The sequence below is a fragment of the Phoca vitulina genome, unplaced genomic scaffold (assembly GCF_004348235.1).
Source record: "Phoca vitulina isolate PV1807 unplaced genomic scaffold, GSC_HSeal_1.0 scaffold35, whole genome shotgun sequence".
In the NCBI taxonomy this organism is placed as follows: Eukaryota; Metazoa; Chordata; class Mammalia; order Carnivora; family Phocidae; genus Phoca; species Phoca vitulina.
The window spans coordinates 3,615,580-3,637,422 of NW_022589738.1; the positions used below are offsets into that span (position 1 = coordinate 3,615,580).

The following is a 21,843-nucleotide window of genomic DNA, read 5'->3' on the forward strand; positions in this document are numbered from 1 at the left end:
TAAACATCCTGCATGAGCTATCATTATGTCCTACATGAACCGTGTTTTACAAGCTTATGAAGCTTCCTAAAGAATATTTCATTAACCTTGAAAGCCACATAAACCTAAAAATTATGGTTTATATTTTTAAAACATAAGAAAAGAAGGCTTTGTGCATATCTAAATTACACCCTTTTAAGACCTTGAGTGTTAGAGGGGCGCCTGAGTGGCTCAGTCGGTTAAGCGTCTAACTCTTGATTTCGGCTCAGGTCATGATCTTAGGGTCATGAGATCAAGCCCTATGTCGGGCTTTATTTATTAATAAATAAATAAATATTTTTTAAAAAGACCTTGAGTATTAGGATAGTTGGAGGGAGGTGTCTCATTAAAACTCACAGATATAGCAAAATGCAATTTGAATTGGAACTTTCACAGTCTACATAAGAAACCGCAAAACAACCCCCCTTTTTTAAGATTTATTTATTTGAGAGAGAGAGATCACACACAAGCGGGGGGTGGGGGGGAGAGCAGAGGAAGAGGGAGAGACTCTCAAGCAGACTCCCCACTAAGCACAGAACCTGATGCAGCCTCTAGGAAAGGGAAAAATTAAGTCCAGGGCATGAGGCTTCATCATAAAGGAGACAACCAGAAAATTGCACACATTACTTCTTCCTGCATCTCATTAGCCCAGTCTCAGGCATGTGGCCATACCTACCTGCAAGGCAGGAGTGGAAATGTCATCTATAGCTGGGTAGCCGTGGGGGTTATATTACTAAAAGGAAGAGGGATAACAGACACTGGGAGGCACTTAGTGATCTCTGCCTTAATAGATATCAGCCAGGGTTTTGAGAAAACAGATTAAGCACATAAAAAAAATTTAAAAAAAAGGAAACCAAGGCAGTGTCAGGACATGGTCTGTTCAAGAGGACGACAGCAACCTATATGTAACAGTGACATTTGAATAAGCTGCTGGGGACATTTCAATATCCTTCACCACCACCACTAACATCCCTTTCTTTCCTCCTCCTTTCATTTTTTTCCCTCTCAGTCCTTCTTTCATATTCCTAATCTACAGCCCCCTGTTTCCTTTTTTCTTATGTCAACTGCTTGTGATACTGAGGTCTAAAGAATTTGCTGATCACTGACCACAGATAAATTCTTTCTCTCTGTTTGTTAATGGCTGATTGAAGTATATGTGGAGACTGGAAATGGAATACTTTGCTTTAAAAATGTGAGATTCTAGGGGCACCTAGGTGGCTCAGATGGTTAAGCGTCTGCCTTCGGCTCGGGTCATGATCCCAGGGTCCTGGGAACGAGCCCCACATAGGGCTCCTGGCTCGGCGGGAAGCCTGCTTCTCCCTCTCCCTCTACCTCTCCCCCTGCCCATGCTCTCTCTCTCTCTGTATCTCTGTGTCTCAAATGAATAAATAAAAAATCTTAAGAAAAAAATAAATAAAAATGTGAGACTCTAGAAGGATGGGAAAGTACCACAAGAGTTAAAAGAAGCATTGAAGGATTTAGTATGGAGACTGTGTAGTTAATGGAGCAAAAGTAAAAGAGTTGTCTAATCAAGATGCAGTCCCAAGAATATGAGATTGATAAAGGGCTCTGCAATAAAAACCTAAAAATGTCTGCATTATGAAAAAAAAGAAAGTCTACTTTGTGAATGACTCAAAACAATTTTAGAAATGCACAAAATCATGAGTAGTTCTGATGTCTTTGTCAGAAAGCAAACCACAAGTCACTTCTCATATCCACTCTTCCACTGATGGGCAAAAATGACCCTACTTCCTTGTACGCTTAAAATTGGCTAAGATGGTAAATTTTACATTATGTATAATTTAACTCAATTTTTGGACTATCCAAAAAATGGCCCTACTTCCTCTCTTTTATCATCACCAGGAGTTTCTGAATAATCTTTTTGAGCATATCCATTTCCTGGCAGTTGAACATTTTCCACTGAGCATTCATCAGCATCCTCCTTCTTTTATCTGATACTTACCTTCTCAACGCTCAGTTGCAACATCACACTTCCCAGGGGTGAGGTCATCAGAGGGCACCAGAGGTTAACTGACGCTTAATGAATTCCTATCTTCAGCCTGGTGTCCCCCGATTGTTCTAGATGCCATAAACGTTTGTATTGCGCAGATAGAAGACAGCCATCAGGAGCTACAGTTTGAGTCCTTACAATCATCTTTGAACTATCAAAACATGATGCAGTAATAATATTTCCATTTGTACACCCTTTCCTTTCAAATGCATTAGATTTTCCTCTCCATTCTGGAAGGGTTTTGCCACTGTCCCACTTCATCTTATTAGTTTAGGAAATATCCTCATCTATTTATCCGAATCCCTGTATGGAGCCCTCAGATTCCTGAAAGTCGTAATTTGGTCTACCTGGATGCATGAACTACAAGTCATCACTTATAGAGGAGTTTAAGTCCCACAATAATAGTTAGACTAGTAATAGTAATAATTTGTAACAATTTGTGAGCACTCACTTACATGTGTACCATGGATGTATATTAATTAATTTCAAACTGTTTGTGGTTACTTAGATCCTCTTGTAATCTATTGCCAGCCAAATAAGTTGTTTTGTTCTTAAAAGCTACAGAAATATGTTGTAAGACAGTATAAAAAAATGTTCATAAAGAAACCTGACACTACAGCTGAAATATGGTTAGTAAATTTAAAAGTGTATGACTTGTTTTTCTGTGATTTTGTTCTCTTGAAATTTGAGCAGACATTGTTACATCTTACAGGAATAACATTCTCAACTACAGTCTTGTTACAATCTACCCCTTGCATTTCTTTCCTTTCTTTTGGAATCCTAAGAGAAATCTCTGATTTCCAAAGAAGTCTTTGTGGCAACTGTTCTATACCATAGGTCCTGATACTTATTTGGGTAAAATGTCTTGAGGAGGTTCCAAAGGAACTTTCTTTGTGTGTGTGTGTGTGTGTGTGTGTGTGTGTGTGTGTGTGTGTGTGTGTGTAAGTGGCAGTAACAGGCAGGGGAAGAGTCTTCATTTCTAAATACAGCTTTCTGGAAGAGGAGCCATTCAGTGTAACCAATGACAAAAGATAAATATGATCTGTAAACTGCTTTGCTTTTATCTTAAATGGAGAATCTGGCAAAACATTTATCTTTACCATGACCATGCAATAATTTTAATATGCATGATTACTGTTGCAAATGAAATTAAAATTCCCCTACCATTCAACATCTTATTTAAGAACAAAATGCTCATGAGAGGAGGGTTCAAGATGGGGGCATAGGAAGATCCTGAACTCAGCTTCTTCCATGGGTACCACAAATTTACAGCTACGTATGAAATAATTTCCTCCAAAAAAAAGTGAAAACTATATGAACATATCTTCCACAACAAAGGATAAAGGGCAGCATCAAAACAGATAAGAAGAGCAAAGACAGGTTTCACAAAACAAGCACTACGCACAGCAGTCTACAATCAGAAGAGATCTCCAAAATATGGAACATTTTCCCTGAGAAGCAAGGGGTCTGTGCTCTACATCAGGCACCCTAACTTCTAGATCCTGCACAAGAGAGACGAGCCCCCAAAACACATGGCTTTGCAAACCAGTGGGGATTACATTGAGGAAAATCTTAGAACTTTAGGGAGTGGGAAATCTGCTCTTAAAGGGCTCACACACAGACTCACCTGCCATGAGACCCAGGCAAAAACACCAGCTTGAAAAGTACCTAGACCATATGTGAAGAAGACCCACTTACTAATCTTAAAGTATCTGCCAGAAAGAAAACAGAGACACTGGCAAGTGTCCTTTTGGATCACTGGGCATCGTTTTTGTGATCTCATTCTAACTTGTTAATGCCGGTGCTAGCAAGTGTCATATTGGAACTCTCCCCACTGACTTGTTAGCACCAAAGTTCATGCCCCACTGAGGGCCCAGCCCACCCCTGAATCACAGTCATGTGTTACAGCTGGGCTGGGCAAGAGTCCCTTTCACCCTTGCACCACAGCCACGGCTTCACCACAGCAGGTGGGCACATGCAGCTCACATAGGGGACACCCCTTGAGCACCTGGCTATGGTGGCCAGTGAGGATACCACTTCTGAGCCATGGGACATCTCCTACATAAGACCACTCCTTCAAGACTGGGAGAGGTAGCTGATTTGCATAATACATAGAAATAAACACAGAGACACAGGCAAAATGAGGAGACAGAGGAATATATTCCAAATAAAAGATCAAGAAAAAAAATCAGAGAAAAAGACCTAAATGAAACAGAGATAAGCAACCTACCTGATAAAGAGTTCAAAGTAATGGTCATAAAAATGCTCACCAAATTGAGGAGAGTGGATGAACACAGTCAGAACTTCAACAGGGATAGAAAATATAATAAAGTATCAAATAGAAGTTACAGAACTGAAGAATGCAATAACTGAATTGAAAAATACACTAGCGGGGTTCGACATAGTCTGGTTGAAGCAGAAGAATGGATCATCAAAGCTGGAAGACAAAACAGTGGAATTCACTCAGGCAGAGCAGGAAGAACAAAAAAGAATTTTAAAAAGTGAAGATAGCTTAAAGGGACCATTGGAGCAATATCATGCAAAATATTACTCACATTTTGGTGTCCCTGAAAGAGAAAAGAGAGAGAAAGGGCCAGAAAACTTCTTTGAGGAAATAATGGCTGAAAATTTCCCTCATCTGGGGAAGGACAGAGACATCCATGTGCAGGAAGCCCAAAGAGTTCCCAAAAAATGTGAACCCAAAGAAAGCCACACCAAGACACAGTATAATTAAAATGCTGAAATTAAAGAGAGAATTTTAAAAGTGGCAAGAGAACAAATTGTTACGTACAAAGGAAATCCCAGAAGGCTATCAGTGGATTTTTCAGCAGAAACTTTGCAGGCCAGAAAAAAGTGGCATGAAATATTTCAAGTGCTGAAAGAAAAAAACTTTCAACCAAGAATTCTCTACCCAGCAAGGTTATTATTCAGAATTGAAGGGGAGATTAAGAGTTTTCCAGATAGAGGCAACTGGATGGCCGTTAAGAATCGGTTAACTGTCTGACTCTTCATTTCAGCTCAGGTCATGATCTCAGGGTCATGAGATGGAGCCCCATGCCAGGCTCCCTGCTCAGTGCAGAGTCTGCTTGAGATTCTCTCTCTCCTCTCCCTCTGTCCCTACTCTCACTCTCGCTCTCTCTATAAATAAATAAATAAATAAATAAATCCTTAAAAAAATTAAAAGAGTTTTCCAGATAAACAAAATCTGAAGGACTTCATCACCACTAAACTGGCCTTACAAGAAATGTTAAAGGGACTTTTTTAAGCTGAAAAGAAGTGGCACTAATTAAGAACAAGAAGAAATACAAATGTAAAACCCTCACTGGAAAAGGTACATATATAGTACAGATAGTGGGTCAATGACTTATGAAACAAGTATGAGGATTAAAAGGCAAAAACAGCAAAAGAAACTGAAACTACAATAATTTGTTCAGGGATTCATAAAATAAAAATATGCAAAAGGTGGGGTGTTAAAAATGTAAAGTTTTGGAATGTATTCAGTTTTTAAGTTCCTATCAACATAAAACTGACCATTATATATATATATATATATAGGATGTTACATGCAAACGTCACAGTAACCACAAAGTAAAAACTTACAGTAAAAACTCAAAATGAGAAAGGAATTGAAATGTAACACTAAAGAAAGCTATCACACCACAAGGGTGAGAGAGAAGGGGAGAAGAAAGGAACAGAGAGGAACTATAAAAACAGCCAGAAAACAATTAACCAAATGGCAATAAGTACGTACCTATCCGTAATTACTTTAAATGTAAATGGACTGAATTCTCCAATCAAAAGACATGGAGGGGCTAAATGGATTTAAAAAACAAGACCCATCCCTATGCTGCCAACATGAGACTCACTTCAGAAGGACACACATGGACTGAAAGGGAAGAGATGGAAAAAGATATTTCATACAAATGGAAACAATAGAAAAGTGCTATAGATACACTCATATCAGACAAAATAGACTTTAAAACAAAAATTAATAAAAAGCAAGGAAGGTCATTACTAATGATAAAGAAGGTCAATCTAACAAGAGAATATAACCTTTATAAATATATGTGCACCCAACATAGGAGCACCAAAATATTTAAAGCAAATGTTAATGTACCTAATGGGAGATACAGCAATACAATAAAAGGAGGGGACTTTAACACCCCACTTGCATCATATCGTTGGATAGATCATCTAGACAGAAAATCAATGAGGAGGGGCGCCTGGGTGGCTCAGTCATTGGGCGTCGACCCCAGGGTCCTGGGATCGAGCCCCACATCATGACACCTGCAGGAAGCCTCCTTCTCCCTCTCCCACTCCCCCTGCTTGTGTTCTCTCTCTCGCTGTGTCTCTCTCTGTCAAATGAATAAATAAAGTCTTTTAAAAAAAAAGAAAATCAATGAGGGAACACTGGCTTTAAAGGACACATTAGATCAGATGGACTTAATAGATACAGCATTCCATCCAAAGACAGCAGAATATGCATTCTTCTCAAGTGCGCATGGAACATTCTCCAGTGTAGATCACATGTTAGGCCACAAAAAAAGTCTCAGTAAATTTAAGAAGATTGAATGTCCACCTATGGATGAATGGATAAAGGGGTTATTATATATAATAAATATATATACACCCATATATATAATAAAATACTAAACAGCTATAAAGATGAATGAAATCTTGCCATTTTCAAGAACATGGATGAACCTTGAGAGTATTATGCTAGGTGAGTTAAGTCAGATGGACAAAGGCAAATACTGTATCATTTCACTCATATGTGAAATCTAAAAAAGCAAAACAAATGAACAAAGAAAATAATACACAAATTTATAGAGACAGAGAACAAATTGGTGGTCATCAGAGGGGAAGGAGGTTGGGGATGGGCTTAATGGATAAAGGGAATTCATTGCACAGTGATGGATGGTAACTCGACTTTTGGTGGTGATCACTTTGTAGTGTATACAGATGTCCAGTGGTCTTGTGCCTCCTATTGAAATAGGGAAGGATTCTGATTGGTGGCATTTGGGTCACATACCAACAGCTATAGCCAACCACTGGCTACACTAATGTCAGTCACTATAACCAAGAGGATAGGGTACTATGATTGCCTGAGGCTTAGAGAAGCAGTTCTCTCAGATGAGGAGGGTGGAATTTTGTTTACCAGAAAAAGGGACATTGGGCTAGCAAAAACAAACAAAAACCCACACAGATCACAACTTGATGTATATAAAATATAAAAGAATATCTGGTTATGTTCTATGCACCTCCCAGAAAATTTGAGAAATCCATTGACTAAATCTCTTATTCCTGTCCACAGAATTTTCTGTCAATATGGGAGACTGTAAACAGTTCACTCTCAACTAAGTCCGGATATATTAATTTCCCTGGAATCAAGAGGTGTTCATGATTAAATGAGAAAATAAATGGTGTTTGACAGATGGCAAAGAAAAAAAAAACAAAATGCTCACCATTTCCTAATTCTGCGTAAGATCTCTGGATATTGATGCTTTTTAATTAGAGAAGAAATTTTCTTTTAATTAAAAAGGAGAGTTTATTATTTTTCAATGTTAGAGAGTGTCCTCTAGTGGAGAGTCTCTGCTCTCAGCAGTATTAGAAATGGCCAAATGATACCTAATTAGAAGGTTACCCTGAATAACAAGTGTCCCTGCTGCCTATTGGAATCCACTGGTTGAAGGGAAAATGTATTATTTTTCCTCTAAGTCCCCTTCACACTGGCCTGCTTGAAAGCCTACCCTATGACAAGCATTGTTCTCATTTTAGATAGCAAATGATTTTTTATGAACAATTTTCTAATGTTTCCTTCTGAACCTGGTAAGATTGAGCTCATAGTGCACCTTTTTACCAAAAAGGCAACAGAAGCATTTAGTGCATTTTACTGTAGCTTTTACGGATATCAACTTGAGACAGCAAGAATACCATTATCTTCAGGATTCCAGCCCTGGCTGACTGATACATTTGATGTGTGTGGCTCCCTAGGCCATAGCTTAAATTTTTCTGTTATTATTTGAAGGAAAACAAAGAAACAAAATTGAGAGGAAAATTAAATTAATGTGTCTCTCTCTTCTCTGTAACTTGGGAAATTCTGATGATAATTTCCTGTATTTCTGGATAAGTGTAGTAAATAGTATTAGCGCTATCCCTTGGGTATCAGAGATGAGACTGAAGGTGTTTTTTTCAATATCTAAATGGAAGAGGAAAAGGAAGAGCTGTGGTGCTTGACCCTCTGAATCACATGCTAGGAATAGATTATCAGAAATTTCATGTTACAGCAAATTAGAGACCAAAAGACAGAAAAGATGGAGTTTCTATTGATAATAAGTGAAATACTCTGAACTTAGAGTAAAGATAAATTTACATTGCTAATTCTTATATTGGAAAAAAGGATAAGGAGAATGTTCATAAAATCCTTCAGTAATCAAACAAATGTCAAAGATATATAATAGGTATATATATATATATATATATATATATCATGTGTCATTATTTTAACGGCAGTGATAAGCAATGTATTGTATTCCTGTTGACAGATAACTTTCAGAAATACATATAATCATGACTTTCATACATGTTAGAGAAATTCTGTTCATATTATATGAAGAAGACGCCAGGCAGATGTTACGACCAGTTCAAAGGTAAAGTCAGAACAACAGATATATGCAGAATAAAGGAATGTTGAGATGAATTCCAAGTAGAGAAAAAAATTGATTTTTCCCTGGCTTGAGGGTGGGAAGGAGAGCAGAGGGAAAATGAAGTCAAATCATATCAGTTACCAACAATTTACAGAGTCAAAAAACAGTTCAAAGGCAGTAAAGAAACAGTCAACAAAACAAAGAGGCAACCCACAGAAAGGGAGAAGATATTTGCAGATGAAACTACAGATAAAGGGCTGGTATCCAAGATCTATAAAGAACTTCTCAAACTCAACACCCAAAAAACAAATAATCAAGTCAAAAAATGGGCAGAAGGTATGAAAAGACACTTCTCTGAAGAAGACATACAAATGGCTAACAGACACATGAAAAAATGTTCATCATCATTAGCCATCAGGGAAATTCAAATCAAAACCACATTGAGATACCACGTTACACCAGTTAGAATGGCAAAAATGGACAGGGAAAGAACAAATGTTGGAGAGGTTATGGAGAAACGGGAACCCTCTTACACTGTTGGGAATGCAAGTTGGTACAGCCACTTTGGAAAACAGTGTGGAGGTTCCTCGAAAATTTAAAAACAGAGCTACCCTATGACCCAGCAATTGCACTCCTGGGTATTTACCCCAAAGACACAGAGGTAGTGAGAAAAAGGGCCATATGCACCCCAATGTTCATAGCAGCAATGTCTGCAATAGCCAAACTGTGGGAAGAGCCGAGATGCCCTTCAACAGATGAATGGATAAAGAAGATGTGGTCCATATATACAATGGAATATTACTCAGCCATCAGAAAGGATGAATACCCAACTTTTACATCAGCATGGATGGGACTGGAGGAGATTATGCTAAGTGAAATAAGTCAAGCAGAGAAAGTCAATTATCATATGGTTTCACTTATTTGTGGAACATAAGGAATAGCATGGAGGACATTAGGAGAAAGAAGGGAAAAATGAAGGGAGAGAAATCAGAGGGAGAGATGAACCATGAGAGACTATGGACTCTGAGAAACAAACAGGGTTTTAGAGGGGAGGGGTGTGGGGGGTTGGGTTAGACCGGTGATGGGTATTAAGGAGGGCACGTATTGCATGGAGCACTGGGTGTTATACGAAAACAATGGATCGTGGACCACTACATCAAAAACTAATGATGTATGGTGACTAACATAACGTAATAAAATTTAAAAAAAAACAAAGGCAGTAAAGAGCTGGAATCTGATAACTCAGAAAGGTGTGCAGTTAATAAATGAGTAGTTTTCCACTGAAACACAGTTTTTTTCCTACATTCCTCAGGAAAGAGAATGTATTTCTGTACCTTGGATCCAGTCATCAGTGACCCAGTTGTACTTCCTACTTCTTGTCTACACCAGCTACCTCTCTACCCACCACTGTCATTATTATGAACCTACCTATCCTCTTCCCTAGCCTCCCTGTCCTTTCTTCCTGCTTGAGGGCCCTGCCTAAATGTTTTTCAATCTTGTTGCTTTCCTGAGCCCCAGTACCACTTAACAAAGTCCAAGGTAAAAAGAAATTTTTCCAGACAGTTAACTGTAACCACTTGGAAGACAATCACCTGGGAGTGCTTGTTAAAAATGAAAATCCCTATAACCCTCCACAGTTGTGGAGTCAAAATCTGGTGCGGGGGGCAGGTGGGGGGGGTAAGATTTTTGGCAATAAGTTTGAAACTCACTGGCTTAACTAAAGTAAGAAAAAAATGTAAAATCTGGAGCCATATTTGTCTAAGCGAAATGATACTGTAGAAGATCTGGGAGTATAACATAAAACTTGGTATGAAACTTAGTGGAAATTTACAAAAATAGATAAGGTTAATGTTTTCCAGGCTGATCCATGTGGTTGCAAATGACAGGATCTCCTTTCTTAAGGCTGAATAAATTCCATATAATAACCTTTCCTCTAGTTTCCATCAAAATCTGGCTTTCTGGTTTCAGGTTGAGTATCTGGAATAGTAATCTATTAATGACCTTTGTAGGTACTGTTAAAGGTTCTATATTATTTTTTGTTTTTAATTGAAAACATACTCAGTCACACGTTAGATAGCAAACACAATAAAGAAAAATTTATAATCATTCTCTGTTTTCTTAATTTTCTATTATTTTCTATTCTACTGAAATTTTACTAATTATATATTCAAATAGGTCAATCTCGAACTTGCTTGTAATTTCTAGACTGATTCTAAGAAATTATTTTTCCTCCACAGATTTATAAAATAATAAATTTTCTCCTTTTTATTTGTTTTACAGTAATATTTAACTATTTAATAAACCCCAATTTTTTGTTGTATCATGAAATTAATTTTTGTTTCCAGATCATAATTTAATTCTGATAACTCATTGCCCGTCATTAAGTCTGGTACCATTTCTGAGCATTACAATTCATTCCAAAGAGCTATGTGTCTGCCAGAGGGACAAAATCTTGTTACTTTTATTGTTGTTTTAAAGTACATTTTGCAATAAACCAGGGAGTACAGATATCTCTTCCAGATAGTGATTTTATTTCCTTTGGGAATATACCCAGAAGAGGGATTGCTGGATTATAATTCTGTTTTTGATTTTTTAAGGAGAATCCATACTGTTCTTCCATAAAGGCTGTACCAATTTACATTCCCACCAACAGTGTAAAAGGGTTCCCTTTTCTCCCCATCCTTGTCAACATTTGTTATCTTTTATATATGTCAACATTTGTTATCATATATGACCATCCTAAAAGCTGTGGGGTAATATCTCATTGTGGTTTTGATTTGCATTTCCCTGATGATTAGTGATGTTGAGTACCTTTTCATGTACCTATTAACCATTCACAATAGCCAAGATGTGGAAACAACCTAAGTGCCCATTGATGGATGAATGGATTAAGTAATTGTGAGAGTATATATATATGAGGTAGAATTTATTCAGCCTTAAAAAAGGAGATCCTGGCATTTGCAACCACATGGATCAACCTGGAAAACATTATGCTAAGTGAAATAAACTAGATACAGAAAGAAGAAAACTGCATTATCTCACTGATATGTGGAATCTAAAAAAGCCATGTACAGAAAAGGAAAGAGCAGAACAGTGGTTACCAGGGGTGGGGAGGTGGTCAAAGGATACAAAGTTACCGTTATTTAAGATGAACAAGTCTAGAGATCTAATGTACAGTATGATGACTATAGTTAAAAATACTATACTGAATGCTGGACATTTCCTAGGAAAGTAGATTCCAGGTGCTCTCGCCACAAAAAAATAGAAAAGTAACTGTGAGGAGATGATATGTTAATTAGCCAGACTATAGTAATCATTTCACTATATGTGTGTATATGTGTGTATATATATCATGTTATACATGTTATACACCTTAAATGTATCCAATTTTTATTTTTAAAAGAATATACAAAAATCAATACATTTTGCTCTTTGTTTGGACCATCCACATGCTGTACCCTGCTACTATCTTTATGCTTTCTTTTAAGGATTGTTATTGACAATGGCTATCTACTTAAATTTATAAATGAATATAGAATCATTTTGTTGAATTCTACAACTTATTAGATTTTTATTAGCAGTAACATTAAATCTAACACGGACTTTAAAAATACTCAGTTTTTCCAACCAAGAATTTGCAAATTTTATGTATATATATATTTCATAAAACTTTAATCTGACTTGATATGATTTTGTGGTTCGTTTATTCACAACCATTTCTTATTGTAATTTATTTGTTTATTGCTCATGTAAGTCAGATTTTTATTATTTTCTATTTCATTACTATGGAAATTATGTATGATATTCATTTTTAGATATCATAGACCATAGCTAAGCATAGGGTTTTCTTCTTAAGGCTGACAAAAGCATTATAAAAATCAATGACTCCTAGAGAATAAGATAAAAGAAAAAATAATTTAAAATCACATTAACTAGCTAAAATAAAAGTACATTAATTTCCTACAAATCATCTACTTAAAAAAAACTCAAATTTGTCAGACTTCCAAATTTATCCTGTAACGAAAACTTTTTTCTCCTGTATTGCTTTCTTCAATTGTTTATTGCCACAGGGTCCCAATATGCTGAATTAGATCATCCTACAAATCCTACAATTTCATATTAGGCAGACTGTGTCTCATTTTAAAATTTCATAAGCTTTTAATGATTTTAGAATTAATGCTCTTTAAACCTGCATTCTCTATTGTTTTTATTTTGCATATTCTGGCTCTTGAGTTTCTTCTTAAGTGTATTTTTTTCTTCTGGATATAAAGTTCTGTCCAAATTTATCGAGAGGATGGATAGCCCCCTCACTAAACATTACCACATGCACTCCATTTGTTCTATAGGGATGATGAGTCATATTTTTGACATGATATTGACGTATTTTTTATATGATTCTGTTTAAAATAACTCAGACTGTACAAACAATGAATCATGGAACACTATATCTAAAACTAATGATGTAATGTATGGGGATTAACATAACAATAAAAAAAATTAAAAAAAAAATAATAATAAAATAAAATAAAATAACTCAGACTGCATCTAGAATAACTCAAGGTGTATAGATGTTTACATTTTGTAATACAAATACAAAAGTCTGTTATATCAAAAGGCCAAATTTTAAAACTTTGCTGGTGAGAGATATTTCTTATATTTGGACATTTGAAAGAAAGAACTCTTCCAAGAAAGTGAAAATATAAGTCCTTCTGAGGGGCGCCTGGATGGCTCAGTTGTTGGGCGTCTGCCTTCGGCTCAGGTCATGATCCCGGAGTCCTGGGATCAAGCCCCGCATCGGGCTCCCTGCTCCGCGGGAAGCCTCCTTCTCCCTCTCCGACTCCCCCTGCTTGTGTTTCCTCCCTCACTGTGTCTCTCTCTGTCAAATAAATAAATAAAACCTTTAGAAAAAAAGAGTCCTTCTGAATTGGTTAAGTATGCAATTATAATATCTTCAAGTAATACTTTTATCATCCTTTTAAAGCATCTTACTATTGTTTCATGTCTTATTACTTTGGCAAAACTACAAAGAAATTATCGTATAAAAATGATGCCGATAGGTGTCCTTGTATTGAATTTAAAGGAGATGATCCTGTGGGTCCCGTTTATATTAACCTCTTGTTTAAAATTTGTCTACTTTCAAACATTTGGAAATAACTCTTCTTAGTTTTACTTAAAGACTGTAAGCCTTTGATAATTTCTTCTGATTGTATAAATTCTCAGCTAAAACGATAAACCCATCAGAGGATCTACAACACAACAGTGGGGAAATAAGCATTTTAGGTATGATGGTGACAATTACATTCTGTGGTCTAATAAAAGCCCTTTTATTTTGATATTGTTTTTATAATTTTGAACAGCTTTGGTTATTAATAAAATAATGATATGTAATAAGAAACTTTTCATATAATAAACTTTTGTTTAATATGAATGGTAAGAACCATAAAGACATAATACTTCACACTCGCTAGAAAGGCTGTAATCAAAAAGACAGATAACAAGTTTTGGTGAGCATGTGGGAAAATTGAAACCCTCATACATTGCTGGTGAGAATGTACAATGGTATAGCCACTTTGGAAATCCAGGTTGGCAATTCCTCAAAGATTTAAACGTAGAATTATCTTATGACCCAGCAATTCCACTTTTAGATAGAAATTCTACTTCTAGATTCCACTCAAGAGAAATGATACCATTTACGTTCACACAAAAATTTGTACAGGAGTGTTCAAAGCATCTTTATTCATTACAGCCAAAGAGAACTCAAGTGTCCATCAACTGATGAATGGATAAACAAAATATAGTATATCCATACAATGGAATATTATTTAGCCACAAAGAAGAATGAAGTATTGATATATGCTGTAACATGGATGAACCTTGAAAACATTAAGCTAAGCAAAAGAAGCCAGACACAAAAGGCTACATACTGTGTGATTCCATTTAGACAAGATGTCCAAAATAGGCAAGTCCGTAGAGAAGTAGATTAGTGGTTGTCAAAGGCTGGGGACGATTGGGGTGAAATGACTAGTGACTAATTGATTCAGGATTTCTTTTTGGAGTGATGAAAGTATCCTAGAGTTGATTGTGCTGCTGGTTCTGTAAATATACTAAAAACCATTTACATGGATAAATTGATTATGTGAATTATATCTCAATATAGCTATTAAAATATGCATGCAGTTTCTTTGAGAGAATAGTTTAAGATTTTATTTATTTATTTACTTACTTGAGAGAGAGAGAGCAAGCAGATAGGGAAAGAATCTTGAGCAGACTACTGAGAGTGGAGCCCAGTGTGGGGCTCAATCTCACGACCCTGAGATCATGACCCTGAGATCATGACCTGAGCCGAAACCAAGAGTCGGATGCTTAACCAGCTGAGCCACCCAGGCACCCCTCTGAGAACAGTTTTAAAGGGAGTGGTGTGCTGATAAACGTTTAACAATTGGTTCTCCAAGTATAATTCTGACATCTAAGTGGTTTTGATACTTTAATTTACATTGGCAAATAAGAGTGAGACATTGGAGACATATGTCAGAACTTTATTCATCAATGATGTAAGCAACTTTTTTTGCTGAATCAGATTATAGATTTTGGATATTAGAGGAATTTTTGTGTTTGTGCTTTTACCAATCTAACAGCTGTAGACATGACACTTGGAAGTTTAATCTACATTATTAACATTTTCTACATGTTGTCTTAAGTATAGACAGATAACAAAACAATAAATCATAGGTTGATTTGTAGCATTTGGCAACTTATGGGGTAAAAACTCCCATCATGGCTGATAGCAAGCTGCCAGCATAATCTCACTAAATGTGCAGCTGGGAAAAGATGTGCAGTGGCAAACTGTTACATAGTATTTCTGCCATACAGATACTATAGATGAATAATGTAGGAAAAATAATTAGGAATTTTTGAGTTTTGAATGTCTAATACCTTTGTTTTTAATACAGTATAAGTAGGGGGCACCTTTGTTTTTAATACAGTATAATTAGGGGGCACCTGGGTGGCACAGTCAGTTAAGCATCTGCGTCAGCTCAGGTCATGATCTCAGTGTCCTGGGATCAAGCCAAGTCAGGTCCCTGCTCAGCAGGGAGTCTGTTCCTCCCCCTGATCACGCTCTCTCTCTCTCTCTCTCTCTCTCAAATAAATAAAATCTTTTTTAAAAATACAGTATAGTTCATTGTAAGTTTCTACAATTTGCTTTTTAATAATGACTGTGTTTAACAACCTGCTTACAGACTTTCTGAAAACTGTAGTAATTGACTCCTATAAGCTGATATGAACCGGCTCCAGCCTACAAGTGAAATAACATCTGAATGAGGCTCTGCATTTGCAATGTTGAAGGCTAGTTTACAAGACAGACTTGGCCTGTTGAGATAGGCTGTAGACATGTAACCTTTAATTAATGAAGCTTTGAAAAAAAGGAACCAAGGGAAAATGCAAGTACAAGAGATAATAAGCAGGTTATTAATTTGAAAGTATTTATTGAGTTCCTAACACATTCAAGCCACTGTAATGGGTCCTAGTAATATACAAAGGTAAATACACATATAATTTCTGCCTCTGGGGAATAAATACTCTAGTTGCTGGGTTAGGCATGCAAACAAACCATATATTGTAAGGAATATATTATGATAAAATACAGATATGTCCGAGGGCTGTGGGAGGAGAAAAGACAGAATGACTATTTCTTTAGAAAAGTCAAGTCATTCTTTTGGAAGAAATGGAAATGAGGAAAATTTAAAGCAAAGAATATAACGTTAAAAAGCATGAGAATGTGAAATGAATCATGGATGGACTGCTCCTAGAACTCAGATGCTAAAAACCTATTATGTAACTGACATGTCCTGCTTCATCAGCCCAAGGTATAAACACAGTCATATCATTTTGAATTTTTAATTCCTATTTCCTAACTGCCTAATTCCCTAAATAAAATCTCCCCATTCTGTTTTCCTAATTTTCTTATCTGCCCTTATTAATTTCCATCTGCCCTTATTGGGTGGAAGCGCATCCTCTCTACCCAGGTCCCACCCTGCCCCAGGAATTTCCATCACCTCTCAGTTCTTCTTTGACCTGACAGGAAGGGATGATAGTTCTTTATTCCTGCTTTCAAACACAGGTAATACACACTTGGGGTCCAAAGTCACAGTTCCCTGACACTCATGTGATTAGCCAGTACTTACTGGGTAGACACAGCTTTCCTCCCCAACACTTAGGCACTTGGGTAGTCTCAGGTGTGAGCCAGACTTTACCTGGCACTTCTCTCAGGACTGACTCCACTGGGTTTCTGCTGTCCTTTCCTGCTGGCATGCCTGTGCTTAAGAAGGGGCATGGTCTCCTTTTGTGCAGCCACACAAGTAGGTATAATTGAGAGAAACCACTCAAAAATCTCTTCACAGAACAGAGCTCTGCTCAAGTTGACTTTCTATCCTGATTACATTGAGAGGCAGCTGACAACTCCCCAACCTAACCCTCTCTCTGTCTCTCACTCTCTGTCTCTCTCTCTCCATCTCTCTCACTCTTCCCCCTACACACATACTGATGCATGTAAATTATAAAAGTAAAAAATATGTTTTCCACCTTATCAGGCTTTCTATTTAATCTCCGCCTTGAAAGGTTTCCTATCATGTTGATAAAGAGCATAGTGATCTATAGTCACTGCTATCACCTTTTAAGAAATTATGTGGAAATAATCCAAGCCTCGCAGTGACTATTCCTTATGTGATCCCAAAATATTGTCACTAACTCCCACCTAAAAACTAAAACTTGATCTCTTAAAAGACAGATTATGTGAATTATTGAGATATAAAAATTTAAAACTCTGTAATGTGTGTTCACTCTGTTGGTATGTGATGTTAATCATCACACCAGCTAGTATTTTGAGATTTACTGTTGAATACATGACTACCTTGACACTGCAACAGGTAGTTCAGTTGCATAAAAGCTGGCCCTCTTATAAAAAGGTAAAAGCAAAGAATATTAGATTTAAAATTGTTTTGTAACATTGGGTTGACACTTCCCATAGAAATCCACAGTTAATTTCCAGTCAACAAGATTGGCATTCAGTTTATCTGTTTTGTAATGCAAATAGTCTCCCAGGAAGGGGGAGATTACATATTAAAATATTTAGAAAATATTTATATACAAAAAATAATAATAAAGGAACCTACTTAGAGCTCAATTTTGCCTTGTAAAAGCTTGTAGACATTTTCTGGATTTTGCATATCTTGTCACTAATGATGACTATTGTATATAGGACCAAAATCCATGAGGAATCACTTACTTGGAGAACATGCAGACATAAACAGAGATAAAAGGAGAAAGCTATATCATGCCATCTTAGAAATATTAGATGAGCAAGAATTTATGAATTGTTTTTACGCAATGGGTATAGTTAAGATAATGATATTAATTTTATCCAATAAAATGTTCTTATTGTAGAACTTGGAGAATAGAATTTATTTTTTTAAGTTTTTATTTGAATTCCAGTTAGTTAACATACAGTGTTATATTAGTATCAGGTGTACAATATAGTGATTCAGCACCCCCATACATCACCTGGTGCTCATCACAAGTGCCCTCCTTAATCCTCATCACCTGTTTCACCCATCCCCCCACTCCCTCCCCTCTGGTAACCATCAGTTTGTTCTCTAGAGTTAAGAGTCTGTTTCTTGGTTTACCACTCTCTTTTTTTCCCCCATGATTGTTTGTTTCCTTTCTTAAATTCCACATATGAGTGAAATCATATGGTATTTGTGTTTCTCTGACTGACTTATTTTGCTTAGCATAATACTCTAACTCCATCCATGTGATTGCAAATGGCAAGATGTCATTCTTTTATAGCTGAGTAATACTCTTTTATATATATATATATATATATATATATATATATATATATATATATATATATATATATACGCTACATATTCTTTATCCATTCATCAGTCAGTGGCAACACTGGGGTGCATGTATCCCTTCGAGTTAGTATTTTGTATTCTTTGGGTAAACACCTAGTGGTGCAATTGCTGGTATTTCTATTTTTAACTTTGTGAGGAACCTCCAGACTGTTTTCCACAGTGGCTGCATCAGTTTGCATTCCCAACGACAGTGCAAGACGGTTCCCCTTTCTCCACATCCATGCCAATAACTCTTGTTTCTTGTGTTGTTAATTTTAGCCGTTCTGACAGGTGTGAGGGGATATCTCATTGCAGTTTTGATTTGTATTTCCCTGATGATGAGTGATGTTGAGCATCTTTTCATGTGTCTGTTGGCCATCTGGATGTCTTCTTTGAAAAAATGTCTCTTCATGTCTTCTGCCCATTTTTTAATTGGATTATTTGTTTTGGGGTACTGAGTTTTGTAAGTTCTTTATATATTTTGGATATAACCCTTTATCAGATATGTCACTGCAAGTAGGTATACTCATGCAATCACTCATAAGCACAATTTCAGGAGATACTCACTATTAACTCATAGCTTAGCTCTGAGGTTTCCAGTCTTTAGGACGCTCCTTCTTTGCACCTTAAGGTCATTTAGTTGTCGGGTCCTTTAGAATCTTCTCAAGAATTTATGAAATTGAGAAAATCTGCTTGCTTCAGATGCCAACAAAGGTGTCACTGGGGCTCAGTTTTCAGCCCCTCTTAAAGTACCTGAGGGGAAGGAAAAATTCTTCCTCTACCACTCAAAGTCTTCCTGCAGGACTAGGAATTGGCATGAGACAGATTTACAGGAGAAAAAACCCGAAGTTTTATTATGCACTCATGGAGGCCCAATAATGAAATTGATTCCTAAAGAAATGACCAAGGCAGGCAGTTTTTAGGCTTTTTAGACAAAGATGCAATAAATCTGTGAGAAATTGACAGGACAAAGAAAACTTAATTCTGAGAGCTTCAGTTAGGAATTCTAAACAGATTTGGGCTGCAGTCAAACATTGGTAATAAGTAAACAAGGGTTGTTTTTACAGCCTTCTCAGCTCTAAATTCTCTGTCTCTGATGATAAGGGTGTCTTCTTTACTTTCTGGTACAGGGAGGGTACCTTTGACATGGGAGATTCATTTTGTGCTTTCACGGAGACAGAGGAGGGTCTGAATCTCCTTCTTGTATGGGCTGTCTTTTAAGTAATTTTTATTTAAAATAATCAGTATGCCAAAGTTGCCCATCTTGGGGCAGCTTGCCCTTGGCACGCTACATACCCTAAGAGTTTCCTTGCCCCAGTCCAAGCTGGAGTAGGCCCTTACGGCTCCCCATCTCATTGTCCATTTTCTAACTCCACTTGGAGGCACCAGGATCTTAAAACTAGATTGTACTGGAGTATTTCAGTTCTCTAATGCTGGCTAAGGCTTGGGGAAACCAGGTGTTTGCAAAATGGCCTAACTGTCCAGAAATAAACCTTACTTTCGCAGGCATTAAATTAACTTCTGCCTTTTAGTCAGGGACTCCACTTACCTTATTAAGTAATTGACCAATCTGTCTTCATCATTACAGTGGTCTCTCCTGAGGAGGCTGTTGAAAGAAACTAATCTCCACAGTAGCATCATTGATTTTACATCTAATAAAAATCCCAAATATTTATTCTCATGAGTTCTTCATTTGTTTTTTTAAAATGTGCGTTTCTACCTGAGCATATGTTGGTTTCCTTAATTAGAACATTATTCCATATACAGTGAAAATGTTTTAATAACATTTTTAGGGGCTCCTGGATTTACAGTTCCTTCTCTTTCCCATCCAAAGATTTTGTTTCCTTTCAATTTCCCACATTCAGGACTGAGAAACATCTTCTACCTGCCCTGTGAAATCTTGTAATTACTAACATCATATACCCTCTGATATCATACTTTGAGAAGGGCACATCACCTCTGTGGTATCATTCCCAGTAATTCATAACCTAAATCTAATCGCGTAAACACATGGGGCAAGCATAACTGGAAGAACCTTCTCTAAAATAGCTGACCAGTCTTCTTCAAAATCTTATAAGTAACTCCTATTTCATTAAACAAGCTGTCAAAAGCACAGTCTATAAATTTGACAGAGATCAAAAATAGCTGAAAAAACATTTTAGGTAAATGTTTTATTAAATCAATGAAGTGATTAAAATGTTACCTGCCAGTTTGCCTAAAAGAAGAGTGTACAAGTAGTTTTATAACACATTTCCATCACTTCTCTCTGTAGGCGACTCAGCTAATCTAACCTGCAGAGCTTTCTTTGGGTACAGTGGAGATGTCAGTCCTTTAATTTACTGGATGAAAGGAGAGAAGTTTATTGAAGATCTGGATGAAAATCGAGTTTGGGAAAGTGACATTAGGTAAAATAATTTTTTTTCTTTTAACTTGTACAGTCAAGTTAACATTTGCTGTGTTAGTGAATGGAAAGTAAGCTAAAGGAAAATAAAGGTTTTTTTCTTGTTTTTTGGGGGGGTTACTATTATAATAAAGATATCTCAACATTGAATCGCCGAGAAGCAAAACACTGTTAAGAGACTGACTATGGAATTGCAAAACATGAATGCCATTTGCAAAGAATTTAAGGGAAATAGAAAGGAGTTTTTCACTAAGGAATAAACTGAGTATGAGACAGACCAAAATACCATCAAATGTGGAAAATGTGATATTGTGCCTTTTGTTTATAAGAGCTCTATTTTAGAAAATTGTCAAGAAGAGGGGCGCCTGGGTGGCTCAGTCGTTAGGCGTCTGCCTTCGGCTCGGGTCTTGAGCCCAGGGTCCTGGGATCGAGCCCCACATCAGGCTCTCTGCTCAGCGGGAAGCCTGCTTCTCCCTCTCCCACTCCCCCTGCTTGTGTTCCCTGTCTCGCTGTCTCTCTCTCTGTCACAAATAAATAAAATCTTTAAAAAAAAAAAAAAAAGAAAGAAAATTGTCAAGAAGAAATATTAGCAAGGTACTAGGACTCAACCAAACACAATCTCTGTCTTTTCCATTTATATGTTTTTACATGTTTGAGCCATCAAGTAGACTATAAAGCACTTGATAGGAATGATAAAGATACACAAAATGTTTTCATTGTCTTTTTTAGTCCTACTTTAGGGTCTAAATATTAATATTGTGGGAATGATAAAGAATAACCATTAAAAAATACCGTCTGTTTTGAGGGCATAATGTTTAAACCTCTTTTAAAAAAAAAAAACTTATTCATTTACTTTTAAGTACTGAGGTA

General features: G+C 36.7%; 1 protein-coding gene across 1 annotated transcript in view; it reads left to right on the forward strand.

Annotated features, from left to right (window-relative positions):
* Window positions 1-21,843, forward strand: part of IL1RAPL1 (interleukin 1 receptor accessory protein like 1) — a 1,353,569-nt gene that overhangs the window by 1,279,527 nt on the left and 52,199 nt on the right. The window contains exon 7 of the mRNA XM_032426508.1: window positions 20,845-20,977. Coding sequence (XP_032282399.1) covers window positions 20,845-20,977 — 133 coding nt within the window. The remainder of the gene's footprint in view (window positions 1-20,844; window positions 20,978-21,843) is intronic.